This window comes from Passer domesticus, chromosome 1 (assembly GCF_036417665.1).
Source record: "Passer domesticus isolate bPasDom1 chromosome 1, bPasDom1.hap1, whole genome shotgun sequence".
NCBI classification, from domain to species: domain Eukaryota; kingdom Metazoa; phylum Chordata; class Aves; order Passeriformes; family Passeridae; genus Passer; species Passer domesticus.
This window is the reverse complement of record NC_087474.1, coordinates 119,196,437-119,216,126: the sequence shown is the minus strand read 5'-3', so window position 1 is coordinate 119,216,126 and position 19,690 is coordinate 119,196,437. Positions and strand designations below refer to the sequence as shown.

Below are 19,690 nucleotides of genomic sequence, written 5' to 3'. Positions count from 1 at the left end.
CAGGTGACAATGATGATGCAGTGCTGCTACAGGAACAACATCATCTGAAACCCCTGAATTAAAAGACCAAGGTAAAACACAAAAAGGGAGGGAAACACAGCCAAACGGTGTGGGTAGAAACAGTCAGGTTCTGCAGAATTCTGTGGTTACTCTCCTCCCTCTTGCTTTACTTTGTGTTTTCCTTGGTAGTACCAGGTGGAGTTCCTTACCTTCAGCAGTTTCATGAGGCCTTCTAACTGAACCATCAGCTCCCTTCGGCTTTCCTGGAGAGCAGACATCCTCTGTTCCAGCTCATCCTTCCGCTGTCTGAGAAACAAGGAGACCTGATCAGAGCTTACCCCTCACAGCAGCAGCAACAGCTTTTAAGTGCATAATTTTGCCAGCTTTACTATGGGGACACATGCCTACAGACCACAGGAAAGCAAACACAGTATGAATTCAGCACAGGGTTTAGAAATGTGGCTACATGAAGGCTAGGGAGTTCCCGCTCACTGGGAACCCTCATAGGACTAAATAGTGATTAGGGAAAAGACAGACACTGACACAGACCCTTCTTCAAAGAACAAATGAGGTTCAAACAAGCTTCTGTTATATTCCCTTGTGCAAATGCCTGGCAATTTTAGCTTTGGAACTCTAGTCAATAACCTCACTAGCTGTCAGGAGAAATTAAAGCCATGCCCTGAAGGACAGGAAATTACAGCAGGGGCACTGAACACAGAGAGATATGAGAGAAGCTAAGAGAGTTCAGAAATTCAGACAAAAACCCACAGTAATCTGGTTTTGTTTCTATTTTTTTCCCCTGAAAGCAAGAGGAAGACTATCACATAGTACAGATATAACTGCTTGAAATTCTTTGCACTCAGAGTCCAGTGCTGGTTGCGTGACAGTGGGAATACTGAGCCACTCCAAGTGTGACAGTCTCTCTGTGCTCCCATAAATCTGAACAGCTTTGATTCTGCACAGCTCCACTGCACAGGATGGTGGAACAGCACTTGCACATGTTAAACCACTAAATTGTGGGAAGTTTCCACCTACAAACAAAATAAAATTGTTGCATTATGGAAGTTATGATATAATCAACATTACTACTGAAAAATATGCATGTATTTTATATTCTACTGCATTGCAAATAACATACAAACACTACGTTGTTAGCCTTGTACTACATACAAAATATGACAATTTAATCCTAAATGGAAAAGCACTGGAACCAACAAGGCTTAAGTAGATTTCCTGTATTTAGGGCAATATGAAACTCTGATTTTGAGCCTTCCTTGTAAGTGAGCAACTACAGATATAGTCAACATTGATTTCTACAGGACTGCCCATGTGTGCTATCCCTCACCTATATAGTAGGATCATATAGTAACACTGCCAGGTTGCATTTACTCTTCTGAAGGATTGATCTATTTCCCACTACAAATCACCTGTGCTGGCTTTTCTTTTCCGGACAGGTAATGGTTGGAAGTGCTATGAACTGTACAAAGGCAGCAGAGTTTATTATTTAATAAAAATAAGGTCTGGGTAATTCGAAGTGGCAGGTCCTAGCACAGAGCTCTGCTGGGCTTTAGATGCATTCCACAGGGAAAGAGGAGCTAAGCAGTGTGCACTGTACAGACTACTCCTCTGAGGGTTTTCTCCTGCTGTACTCCAGAGCAAATTCTTGGAAGTAAGGGGTTTTCCAACCTGTCTCCAAGACAGTACTGGTAATGTGAAGGAATGCTGTGTTCAGGACCTTGTTTCAGTGAGTGCCACACTACAGCAGCTTGTGAAAGATGGTGGGACAGGTACCCACAACATGGTTTCCAGATTCCAGCTTTTCTTACTATAATGTGAACTAAATTGCTCCACAGCCCTAAGTGCTTCAAGCCTGAAAAATCAGCAGGGTAACAGACATAAATCAGGGCTGCTACCCTGAGTCCTGCTGTTTTACACATAAGAACAGCCTTATGCTACCTTAACTGTATAGGAATTCGAGATGGTGTCAAAATTCCTCAAGTCAAGACTTTTGCCTTTCAAACGGTGAACATTTCAGAAGGAATGCAAAGCAGTTCAGACACAGAGATTAGAAGTTATTTTCTGATTCTCACACTGCATATTAAATCAGGGAAGGTATAGGTGAGGAATTCAGTATCACTGCCCTAAGGACATCACATATCAAGAAATTAAAATAAGGGGATTATGCTTTAATATGTCTATCAAAATTGAAAAGAGGGAAAAGCTAAGTAGCCAGCCTGCTAACACTCACAATCATTCCTTTTTTAAAAGTATAATGAATTTTATTAGTCAACTACATAGAAAGCTGATTTCCTAAACCTGCTGAAAATGGACTTTCAGTTTGATGGACAAGAGCTACATTATTGGTATATTTTACAGTGTACACATTTTCATGACAGTCAGTATTATATGCCTCACACAATGTCCCACTGTACATCTCTAGAAGTAATTACACATCAAAATCACTCATAGAAATAAAGAAGCTAATTTAGATTGGAAAGCCAAAAAATGATTTGCAAGTCAGAAAAATATTTTTGTGTGGAAAACACCATAATAAAACTATCAAGTATTTGTAAAGAAAAAAATTTAGCACAGTTTCCTACTAATTTCCTTTGGATATGCATCAGACCACTAAAATATTAGTTGTGTGAGGAGCGGCTAAGTGGCAAAAAATGTTCATTAGTCAGGGGGCAGAGCAATCTAGCATTGTTTCACTGGAAAGAAAGTGCTTACACTCTCTTCTCTATTCATACAGAGCATTTTGAATAGTCCTTATTGGATTCTCTGTCTGGCTCTCACTACATGAACTTCAGGACTTCCAGGAAGCCTAAGGATCTGGGCCAATGACAATTGTACTTCTTCAATGTGATATACATGGAAATTAGCAAATCCATGTAAAGTGTCATAACTAACATGCAGTCACATCCATATTAATGTTTTTAGCTTGGTGGGATGACTGAAGGAAGGATCCTCTAATCTTCAGCAGCTGCAGATGACATTACTCTTCACTCCCCATGTGACAAGGAGGATCATTCTGCAGCCTGGTTTTGCACTATGAAGAGAACTGACCTCTCCTTGGAGTTCAACACATGGGGGAAATTTCCAAAGATTAACATCTAATTCTGGCTGTATTTTCCTGTAGTTCTCTATTTTCTTTAGCACAAACTAGAAATCTTCGTAAAGGCATTTGTTCTGAACATTTTTTCCCATTTAATTAATGGCATTTGGACCAGGCTGTGGGGACCTGTTCCAAATGACCTAAGGGTCTAACTCTGCAAATACTAATGCATATGCTTAATTTAATGTAGAGGAGTAACGTGAGATTTCTAATGCATGCAGTTTAAAGCATAAGCTTAATTACTTCTAGGACAACAGACTGCACCAAAAATGGATAAAAAATACGCATCGGCTGACTTACTTTAAAAAGCCTCCAAAACCATAAGCCAGGCTTATCTTTTATTTCTTCTCTTACTGAGAATGACTGGTTGGCCCCTGTCAAGGCCAGAGGTTTTGCTGCTGTGAGCTTACCTCAGGAGCCGGAGCTCTGCAAGGAGAGTGGGATTTTGTTGGGCCTTCTCTGGTGTGGGCTGAGATGCTTGCTCATGCTCAAGTCGCAGCCTCTGGATCTCCTGCAGGATTTCTCTTGGGGAGGAAAATAAACAGAAGACCATAAGTAAGTTATTTTCCACAAAAGCAGTTCCCTGGACATTGCAAGAGGTGAAAAAGTATGACTGTATTTAGCTTTTAATCAGCGAAGATGTAAGTAAAATGACTTGTTTGCAGACAACCAAAGAAGCCCTCAGCAATGGGAGAGGCTTCTGGATATTTTCTGAATAAACTTTTAGGATTTTGTCATAAAGGGAAACCATTCTTCAAAACCCCCCAAAAAACACAGGTAGACATAAAATAGCTCCATGCTTGACAGACCTGCTCCCTTGTAATTCTTCACCATGAACACTTCCACCACCTCATGAACTTAAAAAAAAAATTGAAGTAACCTTTGTGGACATTGTGGAGTGTCAGAGAAAATATTTAGCCCTTTAAAATAGTTTTAATGGAAGCAGAGATGTGAGAGCAGCTGACAATTCACAGAAAAGCACTTTAATAAGACTTGCTACGACTGGCTTGTGAGCCCTGGAGTGCTGTCAAAAGGCTAATACAAAGCTTCGCAGCAGAAGGTTGAAACCTCTGTGAATTTTGTCTCTTCTTCACAATGTGCTGCAAGCAGACGGTCAGGAGGCAGCCTCGAACTATGAAAGGCAAATCGAGACTGGAGCTGGTGGTGCTCATTACACGGTGACAGAAGGCAGTGCAAAGTTTGGAATAGGAAACCATCTGGTCTGGGCTAGCCTCTGTTTTATGGTCCAGCACTAAAAGCAGAGCTCTGCTACCATACATTTCACGGCATCAGGCAGTCTGGTACCCAGGGCCAGGTTCTCTGCTGTTAACAAACAGGCATCACTCCTCTTTTGGGCCGGCCGGCCTATTTCTCCTGGACACTCTCTCTCAGTCTCAGTCACATCTGCACCTCCTGTCTCATTTGATCAGCAGCCTAACTGGCTGCTAATCTTCCTGCTAACCTCTCCCAGGCAGACTGTGTTCTGAAAAGCTTTAATCATCTTTTCCTGAATAAAAGCAGGGGAGCATAACATTACAAGTGTGACTGATCCTGTTATCATTTCATGTTATAGTGCTACAGAGAATCCAACAGAAAGTTAATCCGGTTTTGAAACAGGACAGATTTTAAAAAAAACCAACTCTTAACAAACAGCAGCTGCAAACAGTAAAGTACCCATGATTATATCGTGTCATTGGACAGTACACTTCTGAAAACATGGTATGGCTATGGATTTCAGAGCCTTTATCCTATTTTATGGATGTTTCTTTGCTGTTTTTTTGTAGGGGAAGATGTATGTGCCTGCGCACATTGTAAAAGTATAGGTGCTAAAAAATGCCAAGAAACAAACACATATGTAACATATGGGACTGAAGCAAACCAGGTACTTAGTGGATCCTTACCGGTTTTTATTTTCAAGCTCTGCAATCAGCTGCCTTTGCTGCTTGTTGGCATCAATGGTGAAGGAGATATCTGATGCCCCTCTCTGCTGACTCGGCTGCTGTTGTAAAACAGAGAAGGCTGCATTGAAAGAGGAATAGCCAGCATGCACCATGAGTTCAACACAGATCTGTTCTATGAAATCTGTTTACAGAAAGTGCAGTACCAAGCTTGCCTACACTAAAAAAAGAACATTCATGTTATGCTCATACCAGTATGGAACCATTGCTAGTAAAAGCAGAGTAAGTGCTAGAGTAAATAAGACTCTGTGTTTACCATCCTGTCAGTCACTGCTTTCTCATGCAGCTTCCTCTGAACCAATCATAAAAGGCAATGACACTGCTGCAGGCAGTTGCTGTAATGTGGCTCTTGATATTGATGCTACAGACAAGAGGAGCACACTGAAGCAAAAACCAGCGTCTGCCTCCAGAAAGAACAGGATGTGTTTCCAGAGCAGTGATGCTTCACTCTCTTGAAAGCAGTTTTACTTTCAGTTTGAAAGAAGTGCTCAGTTCTCAGTCTGGCTGTATGGCCCATTTGGCCAAGTTTTCCTATCTGCTCTCATGATACTTTAGGAAACCTCTTTCCCCAGTCCTTCAGGTACAGCAAAATCTTTTTTTCCACCAATAAAATTATATGATAATTTGTCTCTCACCAAACTAGGCAGTGCTCACTACAGCTTCATTGGACTATCCCTTTTTTGCATGTTCATCAGCAATAATCAGTCCTTGTTTTCCTTGTTCACACTCCTGTATTTCAGTATTGCAACAATGACAACACAGGACATTTAGAAGTTTCACAACAATGAAAGATACCTATTTATTTCTAACTACAACCCAAAAAGAATCAGGTATTTAAAAATACTCTGTTGAGTTACTGCTGTGATATGTGGGCTCCTCACCACAAAAAGCCCTGTGAAGTGTAACTCTGGAGTGTTATTTTACTTGATGTCAGCCATCTTCCCTGCCAGGAGGTGAATCCTCAAAAAGAACGAAGATATATTTCAATAGCCTAACAAAGGTTAGGACTGTCTGTAGGAAAAGGACAGTATGTTTCCCCCTGTAACCACTTACTATCTTTTCTGCTATGGATACATTTTCCCATTAACACATCAACCGCAGGAAAGCAGAACAGTGCATAAAAAACTGATACACACTGGTGGATGTCATCACCCATACAGGAGGAAGCAGGATCTTTATCTTGAATGCCCACTGTTATCAATATATTCAGTTCCTTAAAATCCAGAACGACTATCAGCAAAGCCTTAAAAATTTCCACTGCCCCTACTGGGCATCACTCTTGTGCTTGTAAAGATTTCTCTTTATAGAAACCTCCTCTTTTCCTTCTGTCTCTTTTGTTCAAAAAGCAAAGATGGATGGCAATGAAAAATTCAGTATTTTCCTTCAAGTCAGCTCTGCTTACACCATTTTTCCCTACATCAAGGACACATGTTATATGGAACTGATGCTGACTGACTTTTAACCAGAGACATTATTAATGGGAAATCATGTTCCCATAAAGAATTACTGCCTTTCAGAAATAAGACAGTCATCTACAGGTTGCCTTAAATTCGAAACACTGTGTCACATGTCTGGAAATTATTGATTTGGGCTGGACTGGCAGAACAGGAGCACCCCTCTCCTCCCAGGCAGCTGCAGGTAGTGTGAAATCTCCATGACATCTGCATGGGGCAGCAGGCCCATCTTCATGTGGTCTGAATGTGACTTAGTGTCTTTACACAATGTGTGGTGCCCAATTTCACCCTTTCAATTGACCCCACAGTGTGAAAATCTCAGTGTGAAAATGTTTCTGGGCACTCCAGACCTGCTGCTTTTCACTTAACCATCATTCATGGACCCTTGTTCTATCAAATGGTCTGAGATTGAAAAAAAGTAGCTAGGCTGACCTTTTATGTACCATTTAGAATTTTATATACTTTGATAAGGTTCCTGCTTCATTCTCTCTTGTTCTTGAATGCAGTTAGTAAGGTTTTAGTCTGTCATCACCTTCTATCTTTGGACACAGAGAGCAGAATAATCATTGCTCTGAAATGAAAATGGGAGCCAGGGCTAATGCAGGGGGTCATTACAGTCATCCTGCTGAAGAACATTCTTTAATATCCTTAGTACTTAAGGGCCTAGTGGCTGTGATATTCGAGCTAGAGAGTAAAATGGATTCACCACCCCATTTTTCCAATGCAGTAAATCATTAACCTTTAACCAAAGCTAGTCCAGACAATATTCTATAGTCTTTCCTGAGTTCAAGATGTCAGGCCCCCTTTGATGCAATTATTTAAATGCCACTGCATTAGTATATAGATTATATGCATTAGTATGTGGATTCTTTGGATTCAATGGACTGCATAAAAATGTTATTATTAAAGCATAACAGCCTCTGATGAAACGAGTAGGGAAAAATAATCCATTAATCATTAGACTGTCAGATGTAATTTCCCTGATCTTGCCAAGCCCCTGGAACAAGACAGAAGGAAAGTACCTTCCTTGAATTAAAACACTTACTGATGAAGAAGTTTCTGCTGCCAGCCTTGCTGCGTACCTGGCGATCAGCTTGTGTTCTTCATCCAGCCGACTTGCACTGTCAAGGACGCTGCTCAGGGGAGGGGAAAATGGGAAGACAGGTTCATACATGGCAAAAACACCCTCTGCCTCAGCCAGCCACCACCTCACACCCCCACATGTCAGAACAAAGGAGCAAACCGTCACCAAATTAGGAACAGCTGATGTTAATTGAGCAAAAGGGAGAGAATTTCCTTAGAAAGATCAGCTCTAAGGGGCTGGGCAGTACCTTCCCTTAGGGAGAAAACAGCAGCGCTCTGTAGCCCACAGTAAAAGTTGTACAGGATGCAGCTTCCAGACCACTCTGCCCCAAAAGGGTCAGGAGGTGGTTAGGACCATCAGTCAGTATTTATTTTACAATTCAGCTTTGTCATATCACCTGGAAGACTACTTTTTGGTCAGAAGCCTTGGTGTTTGTTGAGAAAAACTTTAGAAGCTTTGTCATCATATTTTTACCAGAAAACAGTGTTTAGGATAGTTTTTCAAGTCACTTACCAAGATCTCATGGATCATTGACCTAGGAATTAATAATCAGGCTTTCTCTTTTATTCTTGATTTCTTGCTATTTGGGAGCAAGATTTCACAGTGTCACATGACTGTGATCAACAAGTTAAAAAACTAAACAGCAAATATGCTGAATTCCTCTAAAATATTGCACCTTATTATTTTCTCTCCCCCAAGAATATAAAATGCAAATATTTCTCTCAGGCTAATGCTTTTCCAACTGTCCTTATTTTAAAAGGAAGCTATTATTTAGTCAGATGATCAGGAAAAAGGTAATATAGTGAGGACTTTCAATATTTCTAAACATTAAGAATTTTGCAGATGAACATCAAAAACTAACAAAACCAGAAATCTGAAAAGGACTTTGTTGACCCTGGATAATCCTGGGCTTTAGAATCCTATAGTGCATTACTTTTAGTATACATAAGAGAGAAAAAAAATGAAGTCCCTAAGAAGCAGTGAGAGGAATGCGGAATTGCCACATGGAATACAAGGCTGCCTGTAGACTTTCCCAGACAGAGGCAAGTCTGGCCTCTTTTCTTATCCTTTGGCTACTCTATAATGGTTTTTGTCTGAAGGGAAACAGGAACAAACCTCCCTGCCCAGGGGCTCTTCTGGGCATGTAACTGGTTGCTGGCAAACGAAGAGTCTGGGCATGGGATTTTATTCTGATTTTTTCCCCAGAAATTGTACCTTGAACTTGAAAAGCCTTTCAGAGGAAAACTGCACTTGTACCAAAAGCTCTGCTTTTGAAGAACTGATATATTTAAAAGAAATATTTCTCTAAAACTTCTCAGTGAGTTCACATCCCCATGTCCTTCAGGGAACTACAGTGCATATGTGTTGTTTGGCCTGATTAAATCCACTGGGATTTAAAAGTTATGTGTGAAAGATGAGCAGTGGTTGATATTCACTGATCATGAAACTAAAGCTGGGTGTCATGTGGATTTGCTACAGCTTAGTGATGCAAGAGACAAGAAACAAACATCATCTTTTTCTCATTGTGATAATAACCTGTGAGACCACAAACAAGAAGTTTAGAAAAACAGTAAAGCTCTGAAAACTGAGACACAGAGAGGTTCTGTGTAAATAAAACTTGTGCTGCAGACTGCATGTAAGACTTCTGGTGGTAGATGACCACTGACTTTTTGGTTTTGGTTATGTTTATTTTGTTACATATACAGCCTAATTTTATGCTTACTGAGATTCTGGTGGGGTAACTGATATACCTTTGGGAAAGACCAAAGCTAAAACATTTTTCTAAATTTATACAGTTCTGCTTCTTACATACTCGTGCTTACTGTACTAATATGTCACCCACAGAAAGAAAGGAGTGAGCAACTCTTGCAGACACATAAAATTATGTAAACTGGGTAAAAATGGTTACTTTTATGACAGTTTAATAAATTTTTAATTTTACCATAATGACTAAAACATGGCATCCTAACAGATGGTTGTGAAAACAGCAAGCATTCAGCATCAATTCTCCTTTTTATGGCAATGTGCAGCCACATCCATCTTGGAAAAATGGATTATGGTTCCACTTGTTGGCATAACCCAATCTGCACCAGAGTTCTGAGATGTGAGCTAACACCTAAGACAACTGCTTTATTGAATTAACCAAGCCACTTGTATGACTTACTTGTGGCTTACTTGTATTTAATACCTTTGATATATATTTATGTGTGGGTGGATGTCATAAAATAGATGTAGCAATGTGTCAAATTTAGTCTATGGGTGCTGCAAATCACTAGCCCCAAAGCCTTGAAAATTAAATTTCAATGTCTGAGATAAATGGACTTCTGGAATATACCATGTGACCATTATTCTATGTGACCATTAAGCACAGAAGTTTGCACAGCAGCATTACCCTCAACTGCCAAGAATTTTATGTCTCAGAGTTCTCAGATTCATAATTCAGTTCTGTTTTACTTCACCAACTTCACAGAAAACCAGAAATACAGTGATACAGTAAGACAATCGTACACAAAAAGGTTTAAAATACTATGAATGTGTGTGCAGAATTTGGGACCCCAGGGGAATGATTCAGGCATCCTGTTGAGAGAAACTGGACATTTTGCGTACAAATGTCCTACTGTTGTTCCTTCTTTTCTAAAAATCACTGCTTCTTCATTAGTGACTGTAGCAGGCACAAGGCCTGCAAGGCCCTGGAGGTCAGAAGCCTGAGCTAGGAAATACCAAAGTCAGCATGACTAAGGCATTAGAAGACCCCCTCTTCCGCCTTTCGGACCCTGTTATCTCTCTGTACATTCATAGGTCACTTTCCCCTGACCCTTACTATTGGACAGTTTTCAATCCCCCTGTAAGGTATAAAAACCCCTAGCTCTGCCCGGTTCGGCAGAGGAGAGCTGTCCCTGGAACCTTCGCGGGGACCCCAATAAAGAACCCTGCGGAACCCATACAGCGCTGCTCCTCTCTCTCTGCGTCTGCTGCGGCGATACCCAGGGTGACGGCCCCAGGCATGCTGAAAGAGCTGAAATCACTAAAGAGCTGAGCTGCAAATCACTATAGCTGCCTGGGCTGCCTGAACCCCCCGCTGGGCGATCCTGGACCCTCGTTGAGCTATCCTGGACAACCGGCCTCCCCGCTGGGCTTCTGCCCCGGGGGGCCATAGCTGGCACCCGAACAGCGACGCCCGAACAGCGAGGGGCCCCTGGGCCGACATCTGAACCGCCGTGATAGCCTGGCCGCGGAACTGAATGCCGGACCTGGCATTTCAGAGGAGCAGCATTTCTTCGTGAAATTGTCACTGCCTCCGCTCGCCAGAGATCCTGGAAGGAGAAGCTCTCCGTTTTAGAAGGACTCTTCTGAACAGGAGGTCAGCCGACCCGCACCCCGACACCTGGGCACGCGAGTGTCCGCGGAGGCTGACGAGCAGACGACCCCCAGCAGAACTTTGACCCACAACAGGCTGAAAAGTGTAAGTTTAACACAGCCTCTCTTGCGCGCAAAAAATATTTTTCCTTGGGTCCTTTTTTTTTGGGTTTTTTCTTTTTTTTTTCTCTTTTTTCTGCTGGCGGGAACTGAAACATGGGATCAAAGCTTAGTAAACGATCCCAGAACGAGAGAGATTTATATTCCCTAATCCTAGAAATCCTATCTTCTAACAACTTTTCTTTTTCTAAAGGTAACCTTTCAAAAACTAACCTGAAACGTTTTATAAAATGGATTCTCTGCCACTTCCCAGATACTAATACACAGACTATTACCTTAGACTCCTTTTGGGATACAATTGGGACCACGATATATAAGTTTCAAACTAACCAAGACTTTTCTGTAACCCAGTTTTTACCTATCTTCCACGCTGTTACTAAAGCTGTAGAAAAAACTAACAAAAAAATTTTAACCTCAGGGCTAACTTCTGTCGAACGAAACAGAAGCGCCTATTTCAAATGCTAATGGAGGAGATAACAGCCCCTCCACCCTGGATTCCATCACTTCGCTGGGTCCTAGTGTCCCGCCATCTGCGCCGCAACCCCCCGACCCCAGGGCGCCCACGGCCCCTGCCCACCCCCTCCTCCCCCCCGCCTTCCCCTCGGGAGCCACATCCTGCGCGCCTCCTTGCTCTGTGTTATCTCTGAGAGCATCTGCGCCAGTTCCCGCCGGGACTGACCCAAACCCCACCCCTCCCCCTGCTCCCCCCGACCCTACTGGGGCCACCCCCACCCCCCTTGCCGTCCCTCCTCTCCCTGCCGCGCCCGCCCCCACTCCCTCCCCCGCCCTCGCCCCCCCCGCTACCATCGCGTCTTTCCCTGCCCCCGGCATCATCCCTGCTGGGGCACCGGATCAGCCCGCCTGGGTACCCGCGCCCCTCCCCACCACCGCGCTTTTGCCTGCCGCCGGAATCGTGCCCGCCGCACCCTCCCTCAGTCCCGCCGCCTCCTACATCCCGCACCCCCCCTGCCCCCATACCCTCGCTGCGCAACCCCACACCCACGCTCCGCAGCCCCCGGTCGGGACCCCCCAGACTTCCCTCAGTTCTGCCCCCCCTGCCCACGCCCCCCAGTCCTGTGCCTGCTGTATCACGCATTGCACGGCCACCCCGCCATGTGCCACGTGTAGCCACGTCCTGCCATGTGCTGCCTTATACCCGGTCCAGCCACAGGCACCTCTGCCAAATGCAGCTCCAGCCAGCCATAAGAAACATAAGGCAAGGCCTGATAGCTCTCACTTCTCGTCATCTGATGACAGCAGTGACAGCGATTCTGATTTGGAAATAGAATATGTAGATCCTTGGGCAAAAATAAAAATGGAAGCCACACAGGCAGGGGACTGGCAATTAGCTCAGAGAATTACTGCCTTTCCAGTAGAATATAAGAAGGGAAAAAAAGGAGGTGCCACTAATAGAAAGACATGGGAACCTATTACAAATAAAGAACTTGTGCAATTAAGAAATACAGCCACAGAACATGGTAGAAGTTCACATATTTTTAGAAATTTCCTAGAAGCTACGTTCTCAGCACATGTTCTGGCACCCCACGATATTAAAAATATTGCCCAGTGCCTCCTTTCTCCCGCCGAGTACATGCTTTGGGAAAGGCATTGGAAAAAGCAATTAAAAACATTATCAGATAACTATGCTGCAGATGCTGATAAGCCAAATTTTACACTCGAACAGCTGGCTGGTGAAGGGGATTTGCAGAAACCCTCTGACCAAGCTGATACTTTACCTAAGGCAACATTACAAGACGTGGCTATAGCAGCAAAAACCTCCTTACTTCTCACCCCAGATGATTCTACCCCTACCCAACATTTTTCTACTATCAAACAAGGAATAGATGAAAGCTTTATCAAATTTGTGGATAGAATTAAGGATGCTCTGGAAAAACAAATAGAGAGCGCAGAGGCAAGAAAAGAACTGTTGTGTAAACTTGCCATGAGTAATGCGAATGAAAAATGTAAAACAATTCTGAGAGCCTTACCCTTAGACACAGAACCTACCATAGAGCAAATGCTGGAAAGCTGCACACGCCACCTGTCCACTGAAGACACAGTGGCCCAAGCAGTAACTAAGGGTGTTGCAGAAGGAGTTTCTAGTGCATATGCAGTAATAGCTTCTAAAGATCAGGTCCGCTGCTACCACTGCGGAGATTTTGGACATTTTATAAAGGACTGTCCAGAGAGGTCACCTCCCAGGTACCCTCGCAATTTCCACCAAAGGCCCCAGAATCAGCAGTACTATCAGCCGCGTCCGGGAAACTTCCATCGGAGCGTGGTGGGGCCCCACGCAAGGACACCAAATCAAAGGCCACCCAGACCCGGTCACGCACCATCCCAGCAGATTCCAGACCACATGAGGAGGATCCAACACACGGAGCAATACCAAAGGGAACGCGCCGTCAGCTGGTAACTGCACTGTCCATTGACTTTAAAAATAACAATGTTTATCGTGTTCCCACAGGCAAACGTGGGCCAAAAGGACGTCCTTCTAACATTCTAATTATAGGTGATTCTCTCCATAGCCCAAAGGAAATATTTGTTGTTCCAGAAGTACAAACAGTGCACCCGGGACAAGAAATCTTTGTCCAGGTGTACTGCACAGACTTACCATATTTTCTTCCAAAGGGTACCCCATTTGCACAGGCCTTTCTACTCCCTAAGAATCACAGGGAACAGCTTCCTCTCAACCCCACAGCAATGTGGATACAAGTTGTGGGACCGAGTAAGCCTGTCATCGAGTGCGGTCTTACCTGCAGAGGAGAGAAGTTCCACCTACCAGGGATGCTGGACACCGGTGCAGACGTGACCATCATCGCCCGCTCTGAATGGCCAGCACACTGGGAGCTACAACCTGTGGCAGGCATGATCACAGGGATCGGTGGAGCTACAGTTTCCATGCGGAGCAAGAACAACATCCTCGTCGAAGGGCCTGAAGGCAAGTTGGCTACCATCCGCCCATTTGTGGTAAGGGCCCCCATCACCTTGTATGGACGGGACATTTTATGTCAGTGGGGAGCCTCCCTACGTATTCCCAGTCCGGATTTCTAATTGGGGCCACTGAGGAGCGCGCACTGCCAGACACTCCTCGTCTCACCTGGAAATACCATGACCCGATCTGGATCGAGCAGTGGCCCCTCTCTAAAGTCAAACTGCGCGCACTACACGCCCTTGTGGATGAACAACTCGCCAAAGGCCACATCGTAGAGACCACCAGCCCTTGGAATTCTCCAGTCTTCGTACTACAAAAGCCTGGAACGGACAGGTGGAGGCTCCTCCACGATCTTCGAAAAATCAACGAGGTCATCGAGGACATGGGTCCCCTTCAGCCTGGCCTGCCCTCACCATCGATGCTGCCTAGAGACTGGACACTTGCTATTATTGACATTAAAGACTGTTTCTTCAGCATCCCGCTGCATCCCCAGGACGCTCCACGGTTTGCCTTCTCCGTTCCCTCTCTTAACAGAGAGGCTCCACTCAAGAGATATCATTGGTGTTTTCTTCCACAAGGACTAAAGTGCAGTCCAAGTATATGCCAGTGGTATGTTGCTCACATCCTGTCTCCTGTTCGGGACCTATTCCCAGGTGCGATCATCCATCACTATATGGACGATATTCTGGTCTGTGCACCAGAAAAAACGTACTTGGACAAAGCAGTTAAAAAGACTATTGAAACCATAGAAAAGGCAGGATTTGAGATCCGTGAGGACAAAATACAGTACACCAATCCATGGACTTACCTTGGACTCCAGATCCGGGAACGGACCATCGTACCCCAGCAGCTCACCATCCGAGACGACCCAAAAACCCTGAGAGACTTACACAGTCTGTGCGGATCCATCAACTGGGTACGTCCACTGCTAGGAATTACAACAGAGGACCTCGCTCCACTGTTCAGCCTTCTCCGGGGCAAGGAGAATCTGGACTCTCCATGCACTCTAACACCAGAGGCCCGAGATGCCATCACCAAGGTCCAGGAAGCCCTGTCTTCACGCAAAGCCCATCGCTTCGAGCCCAGCCTGCCTTTCCAGTTCGTCATTCTGGGAAAAGCACCTAGGTTCTATGGACTGATTTTTCAATGGGACACTCAACTTCGAGACCCTCTACTAATCCTGGAGTGGATCTTTACAAATAACCAACCCACAAAAACCATTACCACCTTCCAAGAAATTATGGCACATTTAATAAAAAAGGCTAGAACTCGCCTCCGTTCCCTTGCAGGGTGTGAGTTCACATGCATATATTTGCCAATGACCACTGGGGACCTGGAACATTTGCTCCAGACCAATGAGAGTCTCCAGTATGCCTTAGATAGCTATACAGGCCAAATTTCAGTGCATATCCCAAAACATAAGCTTTTTAATCGTGACGTGACATTTCATCTGACTCCAAAATTAGTCCAAAGTAGGACACCTCTCAAAGCTCTAACTGTCTTTACAGATGGCTCAGGGTCATCCCACAAGTCGGTAATGACATGGAGGGACCCTAAGGCCCAAAATTGGGAATCTAACATAAAAATAGTGGAGGGATCTCCACAGATTGCAGAGTTAGCAGCTGTTGTCAGAGCCTTTGAGAAATTCAAAGACGAACCTTTTAATCTGGTCACAGATTCAGCTTATGTTGCTGGCATAGCTATGAGAGCAGAACATGCTCTTCTCAAAGAGGTTTCCAATCCAAAGTTATACCAATTGATTTCCACATTAACACGCTTAATTTCCCACAGAAAACAACCTTACTATATAATGCATGTGAGGTCACACACTGACCTCCCAGGTTTCATTGCAGAAGGGAACAGGAAAGCAGACACCTTAGCCATGGCAATAGAGACTGCTAATGTCCCTAACATCTTTGCCCAGGCAAAGTTGTCACACTCATTTTTTCATCAAAATGTGCCTGCCCTTATCAGAATGTTCAAGCTTTCAAAAGATCAGGCCAAAGCTATTGTTGCCACATGCCCGAACTGTCAAAACTACCAGATACCATCCATGGGGACGGGAGTCAATCCCCGAGGTTTAAACAGCTGCCAGCTGTGGCAGACAGATGTAACCCACTTTGCACCTTTTGGAAGGTCAAAGTACGTGCATGTATCGGTTGATACGTTCTCAGGAGCAGTATTTGCATCAACACATACAGGAGAAACTGCGCAGCACACCATAAAACATTTTCTCCTCGCATTTGCAACCCTGGGAGTACCAAAGGGGATCAAAACAGACAATGGACCTGCCTATACCTCTCGTAAGTTAAAAGAGTTCTTCAGTGAGTGGGGAATACAACACAAGACAGGTATACCTGCAAACCCCACAGGACAATCCATCGTGGAAAGGACACACCAAACTCTCAAAAGAGTCCTCAATCAGCAACAGAGAGGAACAAAAATCACCTCTCCAGTTGAAAGACTTTGCAAGGCTCTCTATGTCATCAACTTCCTGAACTGTACAACCTCAGAACCTGATCCACCCATATTTCGCCACTTTGCAAATACCACCCAAGCAAAGCTCGCAGAGAAACCACCTGTGCTGGTGAAGGATCCAGAAACACATAAAGTCTCTGGACCTTTCGAACTCATCACGTGGGGAAGAAGATACGCGTGTGTTCTGCTACCATCTGGTCCAAGATGGTACCCAGGGAAAAACATAAAACCATACCTAGGCACTGCAAATACCACTTCTACAAGCAGTGACAAGAATCCTCCTGAGTCAAACACAAGACCTCCTCAAAACCAGACCAGCTCGGCCTGGAGACGAAGACGTCGCCAAACATCCACAGGTGGAGGAGACGACTGTCCCATCACACAGCAGCAGACAAACCAGAAAGCTAAACAACATTCTGTGGCATCAAGCCCTAGACCAGGCACAGCCTGAAAACAAAACTGTTCTTTGAATTAGATGTTATTACCCTTTTTACCCTAAAAACCCTATTATCCCTTTTATCAACCCTTACCAAAAGCCTCTAACTTTTACCCACTCCCCCACCCTTAGCATCATAGAAAAAAAAACAAAAAAAAAAAACAAAACTAAAAATAAAAGGGGGGAGGTGGAAGGAACAGAAGAAAGGAACAAGAAAGGAACCCTAACCCTCCCCTCCTACCATAAAAATAACAAGTTTTGCTTATATTCCCTATCAGAAGCCCCATTCCTGCCCAAAGATGAAAAATATCTCCGTTGGCGCTGTCCTCACTGCTGCCTGGATGTTCCTCACCGTGCCATGTGCCGTCGGTTGGATCGGCCCACAGCCGAGCCATAATGTCTGGGTAACCTTAGCAAGAACATTAAAACAGGATAACATGTGTTTATCCATGGGGAGCGTTGATAACCCACTTTCCACATGTCTAGTAGGAATTCCTTTTGTAGCCGATGATTGGCCCGCCTATAATTCAGAGCTTCTCCGCACCACAGGTAAGCGACCCCACCAGGTAGAAACTTGGGACCAGTGGACAAAAATACTGCCCAATGCTCTTGAGGAACCTCAAGAATTGGATCTGTTGGGGTCCTCTAAGGCCACCTTCTGTGTCAAATTTTACTTTAGACGTCCAAAGAATAATTTGCCTGAAATTGATCTGAACAAAAACACATACCGAAAAGACATATCACCAATTAACAAAGCCTACAACCCTCACGATTGGTGTAATTACACTGCTCGTGTGATCTCTGTGTCCTCTCTCCATCCCAAAGTTCTACCCAAGAGAACGTTTCTCATCTGTGGTGACAGAGTATGGGCTGGGATCCCCTCACGACTCCAGGGAGGTCCCTGTACCCTAGGAAAACTTTCCACCCTTACTCCAAATATCACCTTGTTGCACAATTGGAAAAAAGAGAGCGAGTTAAAACGCCACAAAAGGTCTTACACAGCATTTGATGAAAATTGCGATCCCAAATTATACGATTGGAACAAACCTAAAAAGATAGCGGTCTCTATATTCCTACCATGGGTAGCTGCAGCTAAGGCCCTGGGTGACATAAATCACCTTGGGTGCTGGCTCAGTAAGCAAGCTAACGCTACTTCTGCTGCCCTGAGCGATCTCTTAAAGGAAGAAGAAACCACAAGACACGCCTCACTCCAAAATCGAGCAGCAATTGACTTCCTGCTGCTTGCCCACGGACATGGCTGCGAGGACTTCGAAGGGATGTGCTGCTTCAATCTCTCTTCACGCTCGGAATCCATCCACGCCAACATCCAGAAACTGAAGGGACTTGTGAAGGACTTAAAAGTAGAACAGACCCCAGACTGGGTCAATGATCTCTTCGGTCAATGGGGATTAACGGGATGGGTTGCATCTTTGGTTAAGGGAATGTTGTGGATTTTTCTTGTAATTGTCATCGTGTTACTTATGTTCTCATGCCTTGTCCATTGTTTTAAAAGAACCATAGGGAACGCCTTTTTTCTAAATACAGAAAGTGGAGTTGTAGCAGGCACAAGGCCTGCAAGGCCCTGGAGGTCAGAAGCCTGAGCTAGGAAATACCAAAGTCAGCATGACTAAGGCATTAGAAGACCCTCTCTTCCGCCTTTCGGACCCTGTTATCTCTCTGTACATTCATAGGTCACTTTCCCCTGACCCTTACTATTGGACAGTTTTCAATCCCCCTGTAAGGTATAAAAACCCCTAGCTCTGCCCGGTTCGGCAGAGGAGAGCTGTCCCTGGAACCTTCGCGGGGACCCCAATAAAGAACCCTGCGGAACCCATACAGCGCTGCTCCTCTCTCTCTGCGTCTGCTGCGGCGATACCCAGGGTGACGGCCCCAGGCATGCTGAAAGAGCTGAAATCACTAAAGAGCTGAGCTGCAAATCACTATAGCTGCCTGGGCTGCCTGAACCCCCCGCTGGGCGATCCTGGACCCTCGTTGAGCTATCCTGGACAACCGGCCTCCCCGCTGGGCTTCTGCCCCGGGGGGCCATAAGTGACCATTTCTTAAAAGACCTTATAATTATTAGCAATAATTGGTCTGGCACTTATCACCATTCAGATGTAGAGTGAATATCCAATATTAGCACCTGCACATTAGGACTTCTGTGGTCTACGGAAGCTCCATTAAAAAAAGGATCTCAAAACTGCAGGCAAAGGATGAAAAACATGACAACCTATGAGCAAAGGAATGACTCTGGAGGATCTTTGCTATTTCTCGGGCTTCAGATATGTCAGACCAGCCTGTTCTGCAGTAGGCGCCTGGCAATAGCTGATGTGGATGTTCCCTGCTGGTTTTACAATTGTGTCACCGCTGGTTAGAAAAGTCTCATGAAATTTTTGCAAGAGAAGTACCAGTGCAGTCTTCATGATATGCTCTTATTCTACAAACACTTTCTGAATAAATAATTTGCTTAAGGCTGAAAAAAAAAAGGCATAACAGCAACGCACCAAATGTATTCCAAGGACTATTTAACCACCACACTTTCAAAACCGGCCTGGCACTTAAAACCAAAACAAATCATCTGAGTCCTCTACTACTGTTAATTAGCCACTTACTTTAGAATCACAGAGATTTTACCACCAAAATATTATAGCATTCAGCAATGTGTGAATAATCACAAAAACTAACTCTGTTCAAGGGAGCTATATGTCTACACATTTCCTCTGGTCTCTGAATGTTTTTCCTCTTTCAAAGGA

The 19,690-nt window shown here is 44.4% G+C and overlaps 1 protein-coding gene across 24 annotated transcripts in view; it reads right to left on the bottom strand.

The window, feature by feature from the left end:
- The window catches only part of DTNA (dystrobrevin alpha), a 233,019-nt gene that overhangs the window by 23,369 nt on the left and 189,960 nt on the right, over nucleotides 1-19,690 (bottom strand). For 19 of the 24 annotated variants that reach the window (XM_064385449.1, XM_064385378.1, XM_064385398.1 and 16 more), the window contains 4 exons: nucleotides 7,573-7,660; nucleotides 5,017-5,114; nucleotides 3,526-3,639; nucleotides 210-306 (listed from right to left, as the gene is read on the bottom strand). In XM_064385449.1, coding sequence (XP_064241519.1) covers nucleotides 210-306; nucleotides 3,526-3,639; nucleotides 5,017-5,114; nucleotides 7,573-7,660 — 397 coding nt within the window. The remainder of the gene's footprint in view (nucleotides 1-209; nucleotides 307-3,525; nucleotides 3,640-5,016; nucleotides 5,115-7,572; nucleotides 7,661-19,690) is intronic. The other 5 variants (XM_064385361.1, XM_064385505.1, XM_064385535.1 and 2 more) reach the window with 1 other exon arrangement.